Below are 18,268 nucleotides of genomic sequence, written 5' to 3' on the forward strand. Positions count from 1 at the left end.
AGGGCTTGAACTCACGACCCCGAGATCCAGAGTCACACACTCTTCTGAGCCAGCCAGCAGCAATACCCAACAACCTGCAAGGTGTCCCCTTTTGAAATTGCCCTTCTCCTATCTAAGGGAAGAAAAGCAGTGGACAGAGGCTCTGTTTTCATTTGTTTTTGTTAAACCTCCAGGACAGGAAACCTCGGAAAAGGTCAAAATATATGCTGTCTGTGCTAAGAAAGTGAATGACTAGTGACTGGCAATATTGTTCAAGTGACCGGGCGTTTGCCCGTTTTTGCTTTCAACCCTTCTTCGCCCTCAAATGGAAGGAGAAATAGACCCTCCGGCCTGGAAAAAATAATTCAGTGGCACGTCACTGTGATGTGCGTGTCTAAGCAACTCTGAACAAAGCCAAAGAAGGGAGCCACGTTGCTGGAAGCCTCGTTCCATTTCTATCCGGTGGTGTGAGGTTTCTCGGCACTTAAATCTGTGATAAAGAAACACAGGAGGCGGAACCGTGTCTCCTCGTAACCGGAAGGAAGAGCCATTCATGGAAATGTGCACAAGGGGAAAGAAAGACCCAGCTCACTGAGAGAGGCGCTGCTCGTAACAAGAGATCATGCAAAATGAAATCTTATGAAAATACGTAGTATATGGGCGCCTGGATGCCTCAGTCGGTTGAGGGTCCGACTTTGGCTCAGGTCATGACCTCACCTCCGTGGGTTCGAGCCCCGCGTCAGGCTCTGTGCTGAGCGCCCAGAGCCCGGGGCCTGCTTCCGATTCTGTGTTTCCTTCTCTCCCTGACCCTCCCCCACTCACACTCTCTCTCTCTCTCTCAAAAATAAAATAAACATTAAAAAGTGTTATATTTAGGAGCGTCTGGGTGGCTCCATCACTTAAGGGTCCGACTTTGGCTCAGGTCACGATCTCGTGGTCTGTGAGTTCCAGCCCCGTGTCAGGCTCTGTGCTGACAGCTCGGAGCCTGTAGCCTGTTTCGGCAGCTCAACCAAAAACAATATTGTAAAAAGCATTTTTAAGGCACTTCCAAGCCCACAAAACAAAAGCAAGCTACCAATTTTATACAAGAAATGGTAAGTTTCTCTCACCTGGTCCGAGAGGCAGCCTTTAGTAAAAAATTATATATATCTCGGAAATAATTTCCTCCGAATGGTCCGATAACACTCAGGATGAAATGATTTTAGATGAAAGGCGAGTAAAGCCGTCTCTGCGTTTCTTCTGTATGAATTAGGCTCTTGATTGGATCATTGAAATAACATGGATTCTCAAGAGAAGCAATTCTCATGCATCAGATCAGTTTTTTTCTTAATTAGTGCAATAATATACACACCTCGGTCCTATAGATTTGGAAGAAACGCGTAACAAGGAGAGACTGGGGCCAAATGCACATGCTAGGTAGCTTACTTGAATGTCCTAAGACACAGTTTGCAATAAAAAGAGGAAATACAACGTGTTTTCCTCAGGTTGGCTTCCACTTGGCCGTCTCATTTGGTTTCACCTGCAGAGAATTTGCTACAGACGTTACTAAGTGTAGGAAACTTCTAGCTACCACACGCGTTGTACCCGTGTTTCCCAAACCTCCCTGAGGATAGGAATCACCTGCCCTCGGGGCGCCTGGGTGGCTCAGTCGGTTAAGCATCGACCGGACCCTTGATTTCAGCTCAGGTCATTGTCTCTCGGTGTGTGAATTCGAGCCCCGCATCTGGCTCTGTGCTGATAGAGCAGAGCCTGCTTGGGATTCTCTCTCTCTCCCTCTCTCTCTGCCCCATGCTCGTGCGCTCTCTCTCTCAAAATAAACAAACATTAAAAAAAAAAAAAAGGAATCACCTGCCCTCTTGTGAAACATATAGATTCTGCAGGCTGCCATGTGTTATCTAATCAAGTAGGTCTGCAGTGGGACCCGGAGTGTATATTTTTTTATTTTTACTTATTTTTTAGGAATGTAGAATTTGGAAAATGTAGATTGGAAAAAAAAAACACTTATGCCCAGGAAAAAAACATTGTCAAAAACATACCAGATATTAAAATATTAACTGTGTATATTATCTTTGGAAGATAGAACTATGGATATTACTTACAGATTCTCAGGCTAAAGAGGACAGAGCACATTAAAAATATTTCGTGGCAGTAGTCCCACTTCAGAGATGGAAAAAACAAGCAGAGAAGCTTATTTGCAGACGTCTCAAAACAATGCCTTGGGGCGCCTGGGTGGCTCGGTTGGTTAAGCGTCTGAGTCGGTTTCGGCTCAGGTCGTGATCTCACAGTTCGTGAGCGAGAGCCCCACATGGGGCTCTGTGCTGACAGTGTGGAGCCTGCTTAGGATTTCTCTCTCCCTCCCTCTCTGCCCCTCCCCTACTTGCTCTCTATCTCTCTCTCAAAATAAATAAGAAACTTAAAATAAAATAAAATAATATAAAGAACCCTTAAAATGCACCAAGAAAACAAGCCGATTAAAAAAAACGGCCCGGGGCGCCTGCGTGGGCTCAGTGGGTTGGGCGTCCGACTTCAGCTCAGGTCACGATCTCGCGGTTTGTGGGTTCGGGCCCCGCATCGGGCTCTGTGCTGATGGCTCGGAGCCTGGAGCCTGCTTCGGATTTTGTGTGTGCGTGTCTCTCTCTCCCCCTCCCCCATCATCTCTCTCTTTCTCTGTCTCTCAAAAATAAATAAAACGTTTAAAAAAAAAAAATCAGTGGCTGCCAAGTTTCCCAGTGGGTAGGGGAGAGGGAGGAACAGGTAGAGAATGCAGGATTTTCACATCAGTAAAATTACTCTGTATGATAGTAAAATGGTGAGACGTGTCATGATACATCTGTCCAAACCCACAGAATGCACACCACCAAGAGCGAACCCTTGGAAACTACCAGACTCTTGGTGATGATGACGTGTCCGTGGAGGTTTATGGGTTATAACAAATGTACGGGGATATTGATGACGGGGGGGTGGCCCATGCATGCGCGGGGCAGAGGTATATGGGAACTCTCTGTCCCTCCTTCTCAGTTTGACTGTGAACCTAAAATTGGTCTCTTAAAATGAAGTCTTAGAGGGCACCTGTGTGGCTCAGTCAGTTAAGCGTCCGACTCCAGCTCAGGTCATGATCTCATGGTTCATGAGTTCAAGCCCCATGTCGGGCTCTATGCCGACAGCTCGGAACCTGGAGCCTGTTTCGGATTCTGTGTCTCCCTCTCTACCCCTGCCCCACTCACTCTCTCTCTCTCTCTCTCTCTCTCTGCCAAAAATAAATAAACATTAAAAATTTTTTTAAAAAGAAATATTTAAAAAATAAAATAAAATGAAGTCTGAGGAAACAACAGAACACCTGCATGAAAGACTAGCAAGAAATGACAATGACGGGAAAACCAGATGCCTTTGCTGACCATAAACCCGTACTGTGCCATGTGGGGCTTACAAGTGCCCTTTGACAAGTTGAGAATCTATTTTCATTTCTTGGGATCTTTCTGTAAGGCGTGAGGATAAAGAGAGAAACTCGATCATTTTTCTTTTATTTTTAATCACTTTTTAAAAATTATTTTTTCAAGTTTATTTACTCATTTTTGAGAGAGAGGGGGAGCAAGTAGGGGTGGAGCAGAGAGAGAGGAAGACAGAGAATCCCAAGCAGGCTTCCAGCTGTCAGTGCTGAGCCCGATGCAGGGCTTGATCCCATCAATTATGAGATCATGACCTGAGCCGAAGCTGGACACTTGACTGAGCCACCCCGGCACCCCTTAAAATAAAAATCTTAATAAAAACAATCTGAGTTCCTTACCCAGAAATAACCATTATTAGCATTTTGTGGGTATCTTCCCATCTTTTGAGGCCCATTGGGACTTCAAGACAGAATTTGAAAGAGATCGTGTGTACTGTAACTTTCTTTGTCCCACTGATGATACATAGCAAACATCCCACCATGTTTATTGATTTAAATGTTTATTTACTCCCGTGTTTGTTGCTCTGTATCGTTTGTCATGATTGCATAGTTTCTCAATGAATTGATCTGTGTTTACTAAGCATTTTGTAGGCAGCAGGCACTGTTCTAACAAGCGTGGATCAAGTCTCTTTAAAAAAAATTGTAGCTGACATTGTTGTGTTCACTTCAGGTGTCTAACGTAGTGATCTGACAATTCTATACGCTAAGCTGTGAGCATTAGATAACTGTGGTTCCCATCTGCCACCATACGCCATTATTACGGTGTTACTGACTCTATCGCTACACTGTCCTTTTCATCCCCCTGATTTATTTATTTTACAACTGGGAAGTTCGTATCTCTTAATCCCCCTTCGCCTAGTTTGCCCATCTCCCCGCCCCTCACACCCCGGTTTTTCCACATCCATCTTGTTACTGTCTTTTGTGTTCTTTTTAAAGTTTATTTTGAGAGAGAGAGAGAGAGAGAGAGAGAGAGACAAAGTGGGGGAAGAGGAAACAGAGAGAGAGAGAGAGAGAGAGAGAGAATCCCAATCAGGCTCCCAGCTGTCAGCGCGGAGCCCAGCCTGTGGCTCGATCCCATGAACCGTGAGATCATGACCTGAGCCTAAATCAAGAGTTTAACCACTGAGCCACCCAGTACCCTCCACTTTGCTCATTTTAAAAACTGGATTGTCTTTTCATTGTTGAGTTGTAAGAGTTTTGCTCATTTGGGGTTTTTGTTTTTGTTTTTTTTGTAAGCTCTACACCCAAAATGGGGCTTGAACTCATGACCCCAACATCAGGAGTCACATGCTCTACCCACTGAGCCAGACAGGTGCCCGTTGTTAAGAGTTGTTAATACATTCTTAATACAAGTTCCCCATCAGGTAAGAGATTTTTGAATATCCCCCCATTCAGTAGATTGTCTTTTCACTTTTTTGTGAAGCACAAAGTTTGTGGTTTCTAAAATTTTTTTTTAATGTTTATTTTTGAGAGAGATAAAGAGTGTGAGCAGGGAAGGGGCAGAGAGAGAGGGAGACACTGAATCTGAAGCAGACTCCAGGCTCTGAGCTGTCAGCACACAGCCCGACGTGGGGCTCGAACTCACGGACCGTAAGATCATGACCCAAACCAAAGTCAGACGCTTAACCGACTGAGCCACCCAGGTGCCCCTACACAAAGTTTTCAATATGGATGAACTCGTTTTTCCTTTTTTTGTCACTTGTGTTAAGGTGTCATAGCTCCAGAAACTATTGCCTTAACCAGGGTCATGAAGATTTACTCCTGTGTTCTCTTCCAGGGTCCCATTTTGAATTATTTTTTCGTATCCAGGGTTAGATAAGGATCTTTCTTTTACATCTAGATATCCAGATGTCCTAATGCCATTAGTTGAAGACCCTTTTTCCCATTGTCTTGATAGACTTGTCAATCAGCATACAAGTAAGGGGTTATTTTCTGGACTCTCTATTCTATGCCACGGGTCTGTATGTGTAGTTCTTCTAGCTCTCTCCCGTGGTTTCCATTAGCATTTCCCTCCAAACACACACATTCTAAGCTTAACACTCAGTTATCGGCAGATGGCAAGTTCCCGAGCCTCTGGACCCCCTCCTCCTCGGGGCCGAACACAGCCCCTATTCCAAAATTCTGGCGCCGTCACAAACTAGACCGGGGCTCTCTTGAAGTTCAAAGCTGTGCTGAAAGCATTAGTTTCTCAAGCCCAGCCCCATACCCGGCAGGTTGTAGGAACTTGGTGGTTAAACGGCAGGTAGATGAGTGGCCAAACGAAGGAAATGAACACTGATGTAACCTGGCAACTGAATGGCTACTTAAGCGAAGTTTCTGACTCTGTGCCACCGTGAGGCTGAGGACCCTGAGGAAACGATTTTATGGGAAAACCTGTAAAGTTGGGTATCGAATTCACATCATCAGCTAGTTTCTTCTGAAAGGCTTAAGAGCCAGGTTTTTAGGGGAGTCAAAAGAATACATATGGCCTGATTACTTCCTGGGTATTTCAAGCATAGAAAATGCCCCCAACTGAGTCAAACAGATGCTAATCCCCCTTTTTGTAAGCTTATGTATTTATTTTTAGAGAGACACAGAGACAGCTCAAGCAGGGGAGGGGCAGAGAGAGAGGGAGAGAGAGAGACAGAGGAAGAATTCCAAGCGGACGTCCCACTGTCACCGCAGAGCCCGATGGAGGACTCGAACCCGTGAAACCGTGAGGTCACGACCTGAGGCACAACCAAGCTAACCAACTGGGCCACTCAGGCGCCCCCGGATGTTGATCCTTTTAAGACAGCATTGGACTAAGACGTCGAGTCTGTGGTTAAACATAAGCACCCAGTTTGCCATTTTCTCTCCGAGACCATCATCCTGAAGTCATCGCTATAACCCAAATTATATCTGTGGTCCTTCATCACACGCATGAATTCCTTCAAGACCCAAGGCTTGACGAGGGCTTCTGATGGTTCGTAAAGTCCTGCTGAGAATCTTGGTGCTGTACATGTGAACACAGGGAAAACCGTAGCAATTTGAGGACAAAGAAATGTGGGTGGTACAGAACCTTCAAACATCTAGTAAAACGGCCAAATATTTCTTGGCTGGTTAAACCCTTCAACGCCTGTGAACTGGAAGGGGCCAGGGCAAGGGTCTGGGGTCGGTAATAAGATAGCAGGACTCAGCCAATTCCTTTGGTCCCTCATTTTTATTATTTCTCAAGGAGACTATGAAATACGATGTGATCTTCACTAAACAGCGAGGCTCTTACATACAAAACATTTAAAAAATATTTTTGGGGGCGGGGCTCAGTCAGTTGAGCATCTGACTTGATTTCGGCTCAGGTCACGATCTCACCGGTTTGTGAGTTCGAGCCCCACGTTGGGCTCTGCGCTGACAGCACGGAGCCTGCCTGGGATTCTGCCTCTCAAAATAAATAAACTTCAAAAGTTTTTTTGATGGTTATTATGGTTCCTTAAAAAAAAGAAAAAGAAAAAGAACCAAAATTCAAGTATTTCTTCAGAAAGGTTGCATGACATTTCTCCCACCAGACCCGGTTTTGTCCCTTGAATCTCCACGGCATGGCGGATGGGTCCAGAAACCCAGCACTGACTCCCAGTATAGTGTCAGCCACACACCCAGCCTCTTAACCCCAAGAGCGTGACTCACCGTAGCAGCGGTTTCCAGCTCCTCTCGGCCCCAGGTCACAGCCCTATCAGCCAGCTGGGGACGCGCCTGAGCCTTAGAGACCTAGCAGCTGGATTTGTGCCTTGTTGTTGCAATTCAGAATTTTCACCCATTCCCGAGCCGTGGTTTCCAGTTGTCAGAAAATGAGCCTCCTGCTTAAGAAGTTTAAAATAAATCTGCTGTTTTCAACCAACATAACTCGAGTGACCCCTGATGTACAAAGGACAGGAAGGTAAGCAGCTGCCCCACATTTCCATCAGGAGGAAGCCACAGACCAAAGAGATCACTTGTGTCGCAGAATCCTTATTGGTTGGAGGGTGGGTAAAAGACCGAATGCTGTCCCCTCCCCCCATCAGGTCACGTGGAGAGGAGCAGCACTGTGTACGCGATGACCCACGCCAAAGAGGACTTCACCTTCACGTCTCAAGATATGAAACAAGGCTGGCCTGTTGCCGTGGGACCTCGTTTCTGCTGAAAATTCAAAGCGATTGTGCTAATCCTCTATGTGAAATGTGTACTTGAACGCCTACAAGGACAGCGGAATTACAAAGTTGTGTTATTTGAGAGGATTTGAGGATTGTAAGTTAACGTCTGAAAAGCAAAAGCTCTCGCTCCTCTAACTTGATGGAAGACCGTCGGCAAGTTGACTGCTTCCCGAGCCACGTGATCCCTGAAAGCGTGCCTCACTTCGGCCTTTCCGGTAGGACAGGGAACCCGTCGCTTACCACCAGGGATGGGGACCCTGATTCAAATCGAGGGAAACGCCAAGCACCTGAAAAGTCACTGACTGCCTCAGAACATATCTGAGTCACCCCAAATCCACGGGCCACTCTCTCCAGCTTCCCAGCCTAGAGTCGGCACACGCGAGCGAATCCACACAGGCCGAGGAAGGGTCTGGAGGAAGACGGCAAAGCTAGAAGGATTTCTGGTCTCTAGCAGGCGGGATTCAACTCCGCGCCTCTGAAAACGGCTCCCTGTTAACCGGTCTCATCAAGTGCACGCCCCCTCGGCGGCCCCGGCCCGGGCCGACTACCACCAACGTCGACTATTTGATTCCGAAACCCGCCGAGGGCTTCTTGTAAGTTGCACAGGTGAGTGCCAGGCAGCGAGCCCCACCCTGCCGGCGGACAAGGGCTGGGAAGGTTCGCACAAACTAGGGTAAGGGAGCCTAGGCAAAACCCACGGTGACAGCAGATGGGGACAGGGGTCACATCGCAGGGATTCAAGGAACACCAACAAGATAGGGAGCACCAAGAGTTTACTCAGAAGCCAATGTTACACTTTAATAACAAGCAACCACACAGAAGCACTGTATTTTCCCTGTTACATTAGGAAACACATGGAAAAGCAACTTAAAAAATGGGTCTCCTTCACAACTACTCCTTCCCACGCCCACAAACATCCGTCAGAATTGCTTGCTGAGGTTTTAACAAGTATGTAAGTCTGGGCCTCACTCCTGGAGGAGACTGCGCCGGGCAGGGGCGGGATCCAAGCATTTTTTAAAAAGCTCTTTAGGGAGTCTGGAGGATTCCTTCTGCTTGAGTCTCTGATTTTTAGGTCGACTGGGGCACTCTGGACTTTTTGGGCCACTGTTTGGGGGCGTGGGGGGCTTTTTTCACAGACTTACTAGGAGTAGTGAAGAACTTGGCCCCTGGCTTTTTGGTCACCTGTCTTGGGTCTTTTTTGCCCAGTGAAGAGTTTTGTTCTTTTCCCGCCTCTTCTTTGATTCTTGGCTTCTTGCCCGGGCTGCTACCTGGGGTCTTGGGCTCCGCAGCCTTCGGGGTCTCGAAACTGGGAAGGGCCTTTCTCTTCTTCCCACGAGGTGTGCTGGGACTGGGACTCTTTTTCGGAGACTTCTTTCCTGCGGCGTGTTTTTGCATCTAAGAAAAATAAGAGTTAAGTGCAGGGAAAAACGGCCCCTGACAATGGAACTCCGAGAGTGACTGTCTCCACCAGGTCTGAAAGGTTTTCCAGGCAGGACCCAGCACCCAAGCTTGCCCTTGCCCCGGTACATTTCCAAAGATTAATCATGTGGTGATCCGGCACTCACTGTCAGAAACTGAACCACCGCCCAAATGTCTGCCCCGGCCTGCTTTTGAAAACCACAGGCGGTGTGTCCAAGAATTATTAACATGACCACCCCTCCTCTGAATCCGAGATACACAGAGGAATGTGTTCACTGCACATCACTCCAATACAGGGCAAAGGAAGCCCCTCCCAGGCTTCTGGGTCTACCTGGTAGGTTTCATCTATCACCTCGGGATCTTTGCTACGACAGATTCTGCTGGAAATACACTAGGGAGAAACAATGCCCCCGTCCTCGCAATGCCTCTTACACGCATGGCTCAGCGGGGCCTGCCTGACATACGGGGGCACTGAAGCCATCGGCCACTAGCACCAAGAGAAATACCTCTCCGTTTTCTTTCGCTGGAGTCCTCTCTATTGGTACCAGTTGAGGGAGCTCCTCTTCGGATTCGTCCTGCACTTTATTCTGGGCTTTTACTCGCCTGCTCTCTTTCTTCCCACACGCTCGGGCCTCCTTCGGGGGTGCGGGGTCCTTCACCGGAGCACCGCCAGTTCCAGAGCCTGCCTCCTCTTTCTTCGGGGCCGACGAGGCCTTTCTGGCCCGCTTCGTAAGCCTTTTGCTTCTTTTCTTCTCCTTTTGTTTTTCACGATACTCTTTTTGTTTTTCTTTTTTCTTTAATTCCTACCAAAACACCAAACAAAAAACCCAGTAACAAAAAAGCCACACCAAACTCCAAGCCTAACTTTAGTAGGGAATACACTTGTCGGTCAATAAATGGCATAGACTTAGAACTTGCAATTCTCATTATTCATAAGCTTCTGGAAAGTGCCTTGATCTGTGGCAACTCTAAGCAAACAAACCACAACACCAGCACTGGAACCTCAATGGCACTTGGCTCTGACTCACAGAACTACATATGGGGACTGGAAGCAATGAGGTGTGCAGTCAGAGCTTCTGCAAGGTGATCTGATTTATAGGTGAGTTAAGAATTATCCTAGGGATGCCTGGGTGGCTCAGTCAGTTCAGTGTCCAACTCTTGAATTCGGCTCAGGTTGTGATCCCAGGGTTGTGGGATCAAACCCTGCATTGGGCTCTGTGCTTTGTGCGGACTGTGCTTAAGGTTCGTTCTCCCTCTCCATCCCTCCCTCCCTCCTTCTCTCTCCCGCTCTCTCTTCCCCTCTCTCTGTCCCTCCTCGGCCTGTGAGCGCGCGCACACACACACACACACACACACACATACACACACACACACTCTTTCTCTCTCTCAAATAAAAATTAAAAAAAAAAAAAAAAAAGCTAAAAAGGAAAAAAAAAAAAAAGAATTATCCTAAATTGTAGAGTATTCTGATGTGAATTACAACTCAAAACAGTTTTAAGAAAAAAAACTGATAATTTTTCCCTACTTCAGACTGGGGCAGCAGTTAGATTAAGAAGTTTATAGAACCAGGGGTCCACTGTCCTTACCACAGACCACTGTTAAATGACCCCTGTAATAGTGTGTAAATTCCATGTTAGCCAACAGTTCCAACATTTTTGCAAACTCCTCAAATCAATGTGCTGACAGATGGCAAAAAAATTCACGCGTCCTGCTTCTGATAATGGCAGTCTTTTATTTTGGGTCATTCTCCCAATGAAAACAAGTAAAAGTGGGATAAAATACTTAAAAAAAAATTTTTTTTTTCTTAAAGGCATCAATGAACCAACTACCTGTGAGACATCTAAAATAAGGACCCCATGGGTAAGTGAGTCCAGAAGCAAATTTTGCTGTGAGTACTGGCTAATCAATAATTTTTGTTTTAACAGGGGGTGGGGTGGGTGGAAAGAAATCAAACTCCAGTGTCCACACCAGGCAGGGGTCCTAGGAGGACCCCCCCCCCCCCCCGCCAGTAAGCTGGGACCCCACTGAGTCATGCTCTCAGGGCGAAGAGGAACACAAGTGGAGGAGTGCAGATTCTCGGCATGGTTTGCTCCGAATCACTCAGGGAATCTCAAGCCTTTGATCTGCCTTCAGGAAGTCCCAGGCCAAGGCCCAGACACTTAAATGGAAATCTTCTAGAGAAAGATCTTCACCCTACACCTCAAATTAGTTCTACAAATCATTTTCCAATGCGACGACCGCGACATGGTCAAAGATGACCGAGTCCACAAGGAACCAGAGGGCACAGAGAACAGGCTGGGACACCAGGATCTCCACTACTCGAATGACCAGACAGTGAAGCAACTGTGCTTAAAATGTTCCAACAATTAAGGTGAACAGGAGGACTGACAGGTAACAGGAAATTAAAAGAAGTAAAGCCAGTGTGAAAAAGAACAAACATACAACTTCCAGAAGCGGGAGGTGGGGGGGGGGGGTGTAATTAAAAGACCAAAATTAAAAACCCACTGAACATGATTAACATGGCTAAAAAAAAAAAAAAAAAAAAAAAAAGGTGGGGGGCGCCTGGGTGGCTTAGTTGGTTAAGCATTTGACTTTGGCTCAGGTCATGATCTCATGGTTTGAGTTTGAGCCCCGCGTCGGGCTCTGTGCTGACAGCTCAGAGCCCAGAGCCTGCTTCAGATTCCGTGTCTCCCTCTCTCTCTGCCCTCTACCGCTCACGCGGTCTCTAACATAAATAAACATTTAAAAAAAAAAAAAAAAAGGCGTCACCAAACTAGGAGACTGGTCCAAAACAGAGCAAAAATAGCAAAATAATTTTCTCTCGTTCTACCGATAGCACTAAAAGCCTACAGACCCAAACTGACGGGTATCTGTTAGCCTCACGCAATCGTCAATGCTGCCCACGGGAAAGTTCTTAACACGCTCGATTTTGGTTTTCTTTCAGCTCCTCCTGCCGCTACACAGGCCCCTACCGAGCTGACTCACCCCACTCAAGGGAAACCAAAATGATCAACGAACACAAGATATTTACATCATACCTCAATATACTTCATTCACACCACCATGAAGTGATCTCGGAGGAAAGGGGGAACAAGGCACCTAAAAGCACGAGCCCTGGAAACCGCGGAAGGTCAGGCAGGAACGGAACCCGCTCTCCTTGGGCCACGATCACGCCTGCGAGGAAGCCCACCTGGTGTTTCAAGTTCGACTCACCTTCTTCTTCTGACTAGGAGTGCGAACTCCTTTGGCTTCGCCCTGACAGCTGACAAACGAGGAAAAGATGGGAAGCGAAGCAGACCTCTCAGTTTTCACATACAGGAGCTTCACGCTCTCCCACTTCTGCAACAGAGACAAGAACGACACTGTCGGTCCACGTCCCGTTTCTCCTGCGCGAACCAGCGACTGCTGCACCTGTTAAGACCGCACCTCTGGCAGCTTCTGGGAAAGCCTCTTCGTGACCGCGATGATGTTATCGACAATGTGCTGGACCTCCATTCCCGTGTGACCAACGCGGATGGTACTGAAACGTAACACGGCGGCAGACAAGAAGGTTTTTAAGAATAAGCTGTTTGAGCAATAATAGTGATTTGTTTCTCGGGGAGCCTGGGTGGCTCAGTCGGTTAAGTGTCCGACTTGGACTCAGGTCATGATCTCACAGTCCTTGAGTTCGGGCCCCGTGTCGGGCTGTGTGCTGACAGCTCAGCGCCTGGAGCCTGCTTCGGATTCCTCCCCCCGCCCCCCTCTCCCTCTCTCTGTCCCTCCCTGCTTGTGTGCTCTCTCTCTCACTCTCTCAGTAATAAATGAACATTAGAAAAATACATGAAAAAAATTTTTTGTTTTTCAAAATGCAGCACAGGCAGGTATATGAGAAATCTAAATACACAATCCTAAAAAGAAATGTAAGGTAGAAACATTATAATCTTTAGGGTTTCAACAGATTTTAGATTCTCTCTCTTGCTCTCTCTCTGCCCTGCCCCATGCTTGTGCGCACACCGGCATGCTCTCAAAATGAATAAACAAATGTTTTTTTAAGGTCACCTGGGTGGCTCAGTCAGTTAAGCGTCTGACTTTTGGCTTGGGCTCAGGTCATGATCTCACAGTTCGTGAGTTCGAGCCCCATGTCCGGCTCTGCACTGACAGTGCAGAGGCTGCTTGGGATTCTCTCTCCCCCTCGGTCTGACCCTTCCCGGCTTGTGTGCATGGGCGCTCGCTCACTCTCTCTCAAAAACTAAATACTTCTAAAAATAAAAATAAACATTTTTAAAAGGGGGGGGGGGGGCGCGCCTGGGTGGCTCAGTCAGTTAAGCCTCTGACTCTGGATTTCAGTTCATGAGCTCACGGTTCAGGAGTATGAGCTCAGTATTGGGCTCTGTACTGTCAGTGCGAGGCCTGCTTGTGATTCTCTCTCTCTATATATTCTGTATACCCTCAGTCCTATATAGAGAACACTGATAGAGACCATTTGCATCACTGTGGAAAGCTCTAAGGGGCAGCTGCTTCCAGAGAATGACATGCTTGGCAGGGACGGACTTTAGTTTCAATAGAAGGATCTGGTTTCCATTCACACGATCTCGTAAGAAACAGCTTACAAAATTATTACCGAATGAACAGGAGACTAAACAGGCACACGCGAACACCTCTTCCCTACCTGCAAGAACCACTTTTTGAGATGTTCAAGACAGTCCCGCCTATACAGGTGTTGATCTCCTTGGATAAATTCTTGGCCAGAAGGTTTACAGGAACGGGAACCCTGTAACGACAGGCAGGCGCTTGGAGCACAGTGCACGCACACGGATGACGTCCACGGGGCTCAGACGCGGCCACTGCGAAGCAACCTACTTCTTTCTGTGATAGAAGTGTCTCCCCAGGTGGGACGGCAGGAGCCGTCGGATTCTCGCATCAGTGAGGAAGAAGTCAAAGCTGCCCAGCAGGCGAAGCTTGGCTTCATAGGGTTTGTATTCCTTCTTTAAAGTTCGCAGAGGGATGATCTAGAAACATAAGGAAGAGGAAAAACCCCAAAAGTTAGGGACTTGAACAAGAAGAAGAAACACTCAAGCGGTAACTTGGGTCTGGATCTTAAATCGTCCTAGAGCCACACAGTTCAGTAAACCTGCGGCGAGAACCCGCGACGTGCCGGGAGCTGGGCTCACCGATGGAGGCACAAATGGGCTGGGACCCACGTCAAGAAAGGACACCGGTGACTACAAGCCACGACAGTGACCTAACGGAGAAGACTTCTGTGAAGCCTTCAAGATAATAAAGGTGCTGCTGTACCTGTGAGCTCTGGGGTCAAGAAACCTCAACAGCTCATCCATCACAGAGAAGATGAAGCCGTCCTACCAAAGCCAGTGAGAACCGAAAAGAAAAAATTAAATTAAAACTTAAATTCCCAGGGGCACCTGGCCGGCTCAGTCAGTGAAGCGGGCAACTCCTGATCTCGGGGTTATAGGTTCAAGCCCCACGTTGGGTACAGAGATTGCTGAAGAACAAAATCCTTAAAAACTAAAAAAAACAAAAACTAAAATCCCTAGGAAAGAAATACTAGATTATAAGGTAGTGCAGGAATATACGATCTAGCACTTCAGTCAAAAGAGGGAATCAGATCTTTTCATTGCCCTGAAAATATTAACCACTCCTGACCTGAGAAATGGTTTTAATTCCATGTTTGTTCAAAAGCTTCTTGTAAAACCGTTCTGTCTTTTCAGGAGTTAAATTGGGTTCGTCCTTGGTAAGTAAACAAATATCTGTTAAATCTGATCGAATACCATGAGGCAAGGACCTGCAAAATACATGAGAAGGAAGTGAGGGATAAAGCATTATGACAGACAAAATATATGTTTCTACTCCTAGAATACACAATAAATTCAGTCACTTCAACAAACTTCATTCATGCTGTCTAAGCAAATACTCTACCAAGAACATTTAAAAATACATCTAGTTTTCAGCAGTCTGGACAGATTTAAGATTCAAGTAAATCATCACAAATACCCAGCATCCAAAATATCAATTAATATTTGAGATATAACCACACTTAACATATAATCAAAGATACCCAAGACAGCGCACACGCAGTTATCATTATTTTATACGATGCTACAAATGCATGTGTTCTAAAATGTGAACAACCTGGTTTCATGAGGATAGTTCTGCTTCAGAACTTCACCCTACAGAAAACCCTGGATTCCATAAACCCTTAAGAGCTGAATAGAAGGGGCGCCTGGGTGGCTCAGTCGGTTGAGCAACTGACTTTTGATCTCAGCTCAGGTCCTGATTTCATGATTCGTGAGATTGAGCCCCTTGTCGACCTCAGCACGGGAGCCTGCTTGGGATTCTCTCTCCCTCTCTGCCCTTCCCCTGAAATAAACTTTAAAAAAAAAAAAAAAAAAAAAAAAAAAAAAAAAAAGGCTGAACAAACCAACAAGGACCAGAAAACTTATGTTTTTTTTTTTGACAGGAGACAAAAGGACCCAACAGAGGCAGGGGTGCCAGAGAGAACACAGGACATGTTATATACATATATATATATATATATATATATATATATTTTAGTATAATTATGTCCCAAATATTACATGGGACCTACTTATACAAAAAAATTACTTCTATTTTTATTTGCTAAGTCTGGCAACTCTGCAGAGAAGGGATCTCTGACCTAAAAGTCCTAGACCAAGAAGAATGTGTGATCACCATAGATTTGTTTTCCAGAAGGAGCTCACTGCCAAGTCTGTAACCATCTCTGCATGTAGGAGCCAGTCGGGGACCTCAGGAGTTTAGCTTGAAACTAACATGACATGGAAAGATAACAGAATGTATACAAATACAAAAGCTGTATTAATTTATTCTAAACCCAGGTTTCAGATTCAACAGAACTGTGCATCAATCCCCAGAAAACTGGTGACATTTTTAGACAATTTAAGCATGTGTGAATTCTTTTTTTTTTTAAGGCACAATTACACATTTCAATTCATATTTTTATTTTGAATTTGCAAAATGTCCACTAGAAACAAAAGGGCGATGGTTACAGACACGCAGAACGACCAAGCCAGTAACAGGCAAAGGCAGAAAATCAGAACTTACAATCTGACCCTCAGTTCTTTACTTGGAATCTTCCATAACACCACCATTAAAAAGAAATTTTCATTCTCATTCAGAAGCAATCCATTTGCGTTTTTCCTGGACTTGGAATGTGCCAACAGAGCTTCCACTGCCTTTCTTATCTGCAACGTGGAGATACACGAACAAATTCATTCGCAATCTGATTTATGATTTAGCATTTGCCCCCTCCTAGCGTCTATTTTTCCTTTTTTTTTTTTTTTTCCTCCTCAAATTCTATTTTAATGGGCAACCTCCATAACCATCTCTATCAGGATCCTGCAATTTGGGATCAGAGGAATGTCAGACTCATCAGAAACCACCTAAGGATCCACTCAGCACCCGTCTACAGAAAAGAGCCTCTTTCTTACACGTTAAGGCGACTATCGCGCCAGGTGGGAACATGCTTCCCGGGAACTGGATGGCGAAGGCGGCAATGCCAGGAAAAGGGCAACACGCAACTAGCGTATACTGGGGCCATTACTATATGCCAGGGACCTGACCGAGACCAGCAGAGACACTTTCTTTAAACCCAAGGTCACGGAGGCTTGCAAAATTACCTGATCTGCCAAAGTCAAAGGAGAGGGGAACAGAGCCGGGTGGATCTCACGCCGGAACCCCAGGCTGTACCTGCATCCACCTGGAGGGCCAGGCCGCAGGGCTGGGGGCGGCGAGCGCCTCCCCGAGAGCAGGAGGAGCGGGCCGGCTGAGCGCGACGCGACACGGCGACCCTCTTCCCAAAGCTCCGGGGACGTCGGCGAGGGCCAGGGGCCCGGCCTGGCCCCCCGCGTTTCGCACGGCCGTGGCCACCCCGCCTCCCAGCCCCCCTCCCCACGGGACCACTCACCTGCCCTTGGTCCAGCTGATCCAGGGAGGCAGGGGTCTCTGGAGCGGTGGCTGAGGCCGCGGTTGAGAAGGAGGGTGGGGTGGAAGCCGAACCCTCCATTTCGTTCCCACCTCGTGCAGACGCTCGCGCGGTACCGGCAGGGCTCCCTGTGCGCACGCGCGAGCCCAGGCCCGCAGCCGGAAGTTGGGGGGCGGGACCGGGCCCTGATGTCACGTCCGGGAGCGCGGGGTCAGGCCCGGGGATGTCGCACCCGCGACGTTTGGCGGCTGCGCCGGCCGTCCGAGTCTCCGTCGTCAAGCGCGGGAGCGGCCTCGGTGACACCTGGCTCTCATTCCGTACCGAGCGACTCGAGCGAGCGCCTGGAACTGGGGGAGGAGGCCTGGCCCGCCGCCCACCTGCCCCGCCGCCGCCGCCCCTTGGGAGGCCGGCGCGGTGGGGGCGCGAGTCGTGAGCCAGCGCCGGTCTCTCCTGGGCCTCGGCTCCCAGAAAGGCGGGAGGTCAGCGCAGGTACGCGGAAGCGTGCAGGCTGGACCACCCGCGGCCGCAGAAGGTAGAGTCCCCCGCCTCTCCGCAGCCCCAGTGGTGGCCGCTGTTCCCTGTTCTGGAGCCTTGCGGAGATGTTCCTAGGCACGTCTAGAAACGACTGTTTCTTTTTCTTCTTCATGGATGATGGGTTTAAACTTAATCCTTTTTTTTTTTTTTTAAACAAATCGTAGCCTCGTAGACCCATTCTTTGTTCTGCACGTTGCCTTTCCCTCCGAATGCTTATTTCTTGGAGGTTGTCTGTGCCGCTACCTCATGCCCTGCCTCATTTTTAAAAACTGCCCATGTGAATAAACAGTTTATTTAGGAGGTTTTGGTGAACGTGCGGGATGGTTTTAGTCTTTTTGCAACCAGCTTTGGGCATTTTTGAGAGATGAAAGAATGGGAGTAGGGGGCTTTCCATGTCTGTTGCTTCCCAAAAAACCCGCCTTCCATATTGCAAAGGTGGAAGAAGGCATGTTCTGCTGCTGGTCCCTGATAGTGACTTTGTCCGTCATCAGCTTGTAGAGGAAATGTTCTTAAATCATTGATACCCACTCGTATTTGTCTATTCTAGAATGTTGTGTAAGATGGAATTCGTTTTAGCACAGTATTATGAGTTGTTACGTTAGGCCTCGTGTATCAGCGTTTTCTGGTATTCTGAGAGCAGCATTAGGGATGTCACATGTGTCGTTTGAATTCAAGTTTGCGAGCCAGATTTCTAGACCAAAGGAAAGGCATGAATTCAGGTACAGGAGCAGAGTGATGTTTGCAGGTGGTATTAAGAGGCTGGAGAAGGGCTGTGCAGAGGGGAGGGAT

The 18,268-nt window shown here is 47.4% G+C and overlaps 1 protein-coding gene across 1 annotated transcript; it reads right to left on the bottom strand.

The window, feature by feature from the left end:
* Positions 1 to 8,325: 8,325 nt before the first annotated feature.
* RSL1D1 (ribosomal L1 domain containing 1) lies at positions 8,326 to 17,091 on the bottom strand. The gene is made up of 9 exons (XM_019468614.2): positions 16,928 to 17,091; positions 16,066 to 16,205; positions 14,629 to 14,767; positions 13,828 to 13,976; positions 13,637 to 13,738; positions 12,415 to 12,508; positions 12,202 to 12,327; positions 9,495 to 9,791; positions 8,326 to 8,964 (listed from the first exon to the last, which is right to left on the bottom strand). The coding sequence occupies exons 1-9, from the start codon at positions 17,024 to 17,026 to the stop codon at positions 8,638 to 8,640; spliced, it is 1,473 nt and encodes a 490-aa protein (XP_019324159.2). The 5' UTR covers positions 17,027 to 17,091; the 3' UTR covers positions 8,326 to 8,637.
* Between the last annotated feature and the right edge of the window lie 1,177 nt (positions 17,092 to 18,268).

Source organism: Panthera pardus, unplaced genomic scaffold (assembly GCF_024362965.1).
Source record: "Panthera pardus isolate Hobbes unplaced genomic scaffold, ASM2436296v1 HiC_scaffold_5, whole genome shotgun sequence".
NCBI lineage: Eukaryota > Metazoa > Chordata > Mammalia > Carnivora > Felidae > Panthera > Panthera pardus.

Coding starts and splice junctions, on each gene's coding strand:
- RSL1D1 (XM_019468614.2), bottom strand. CDS start 17,026: ATGGAGGGTTCGGCTTCCACCCCACCCTCCTTCTCAACCGCGGCCTCA. Junction 13,739..13,827: donor CACTTCTATCACAGAAAGAA/GTAGGTTGCTTC, acceptor CTGTCGTTACAG/GGTTCCCGTTCCTGTAAACC. Junction 8,965..9,494: donor CAGCGAAAGAAAACGGAGAG/GTATTTCTCTTG, acceptor TATTTTTCTTAG/ATGCAAAAACACGCCGCAGG.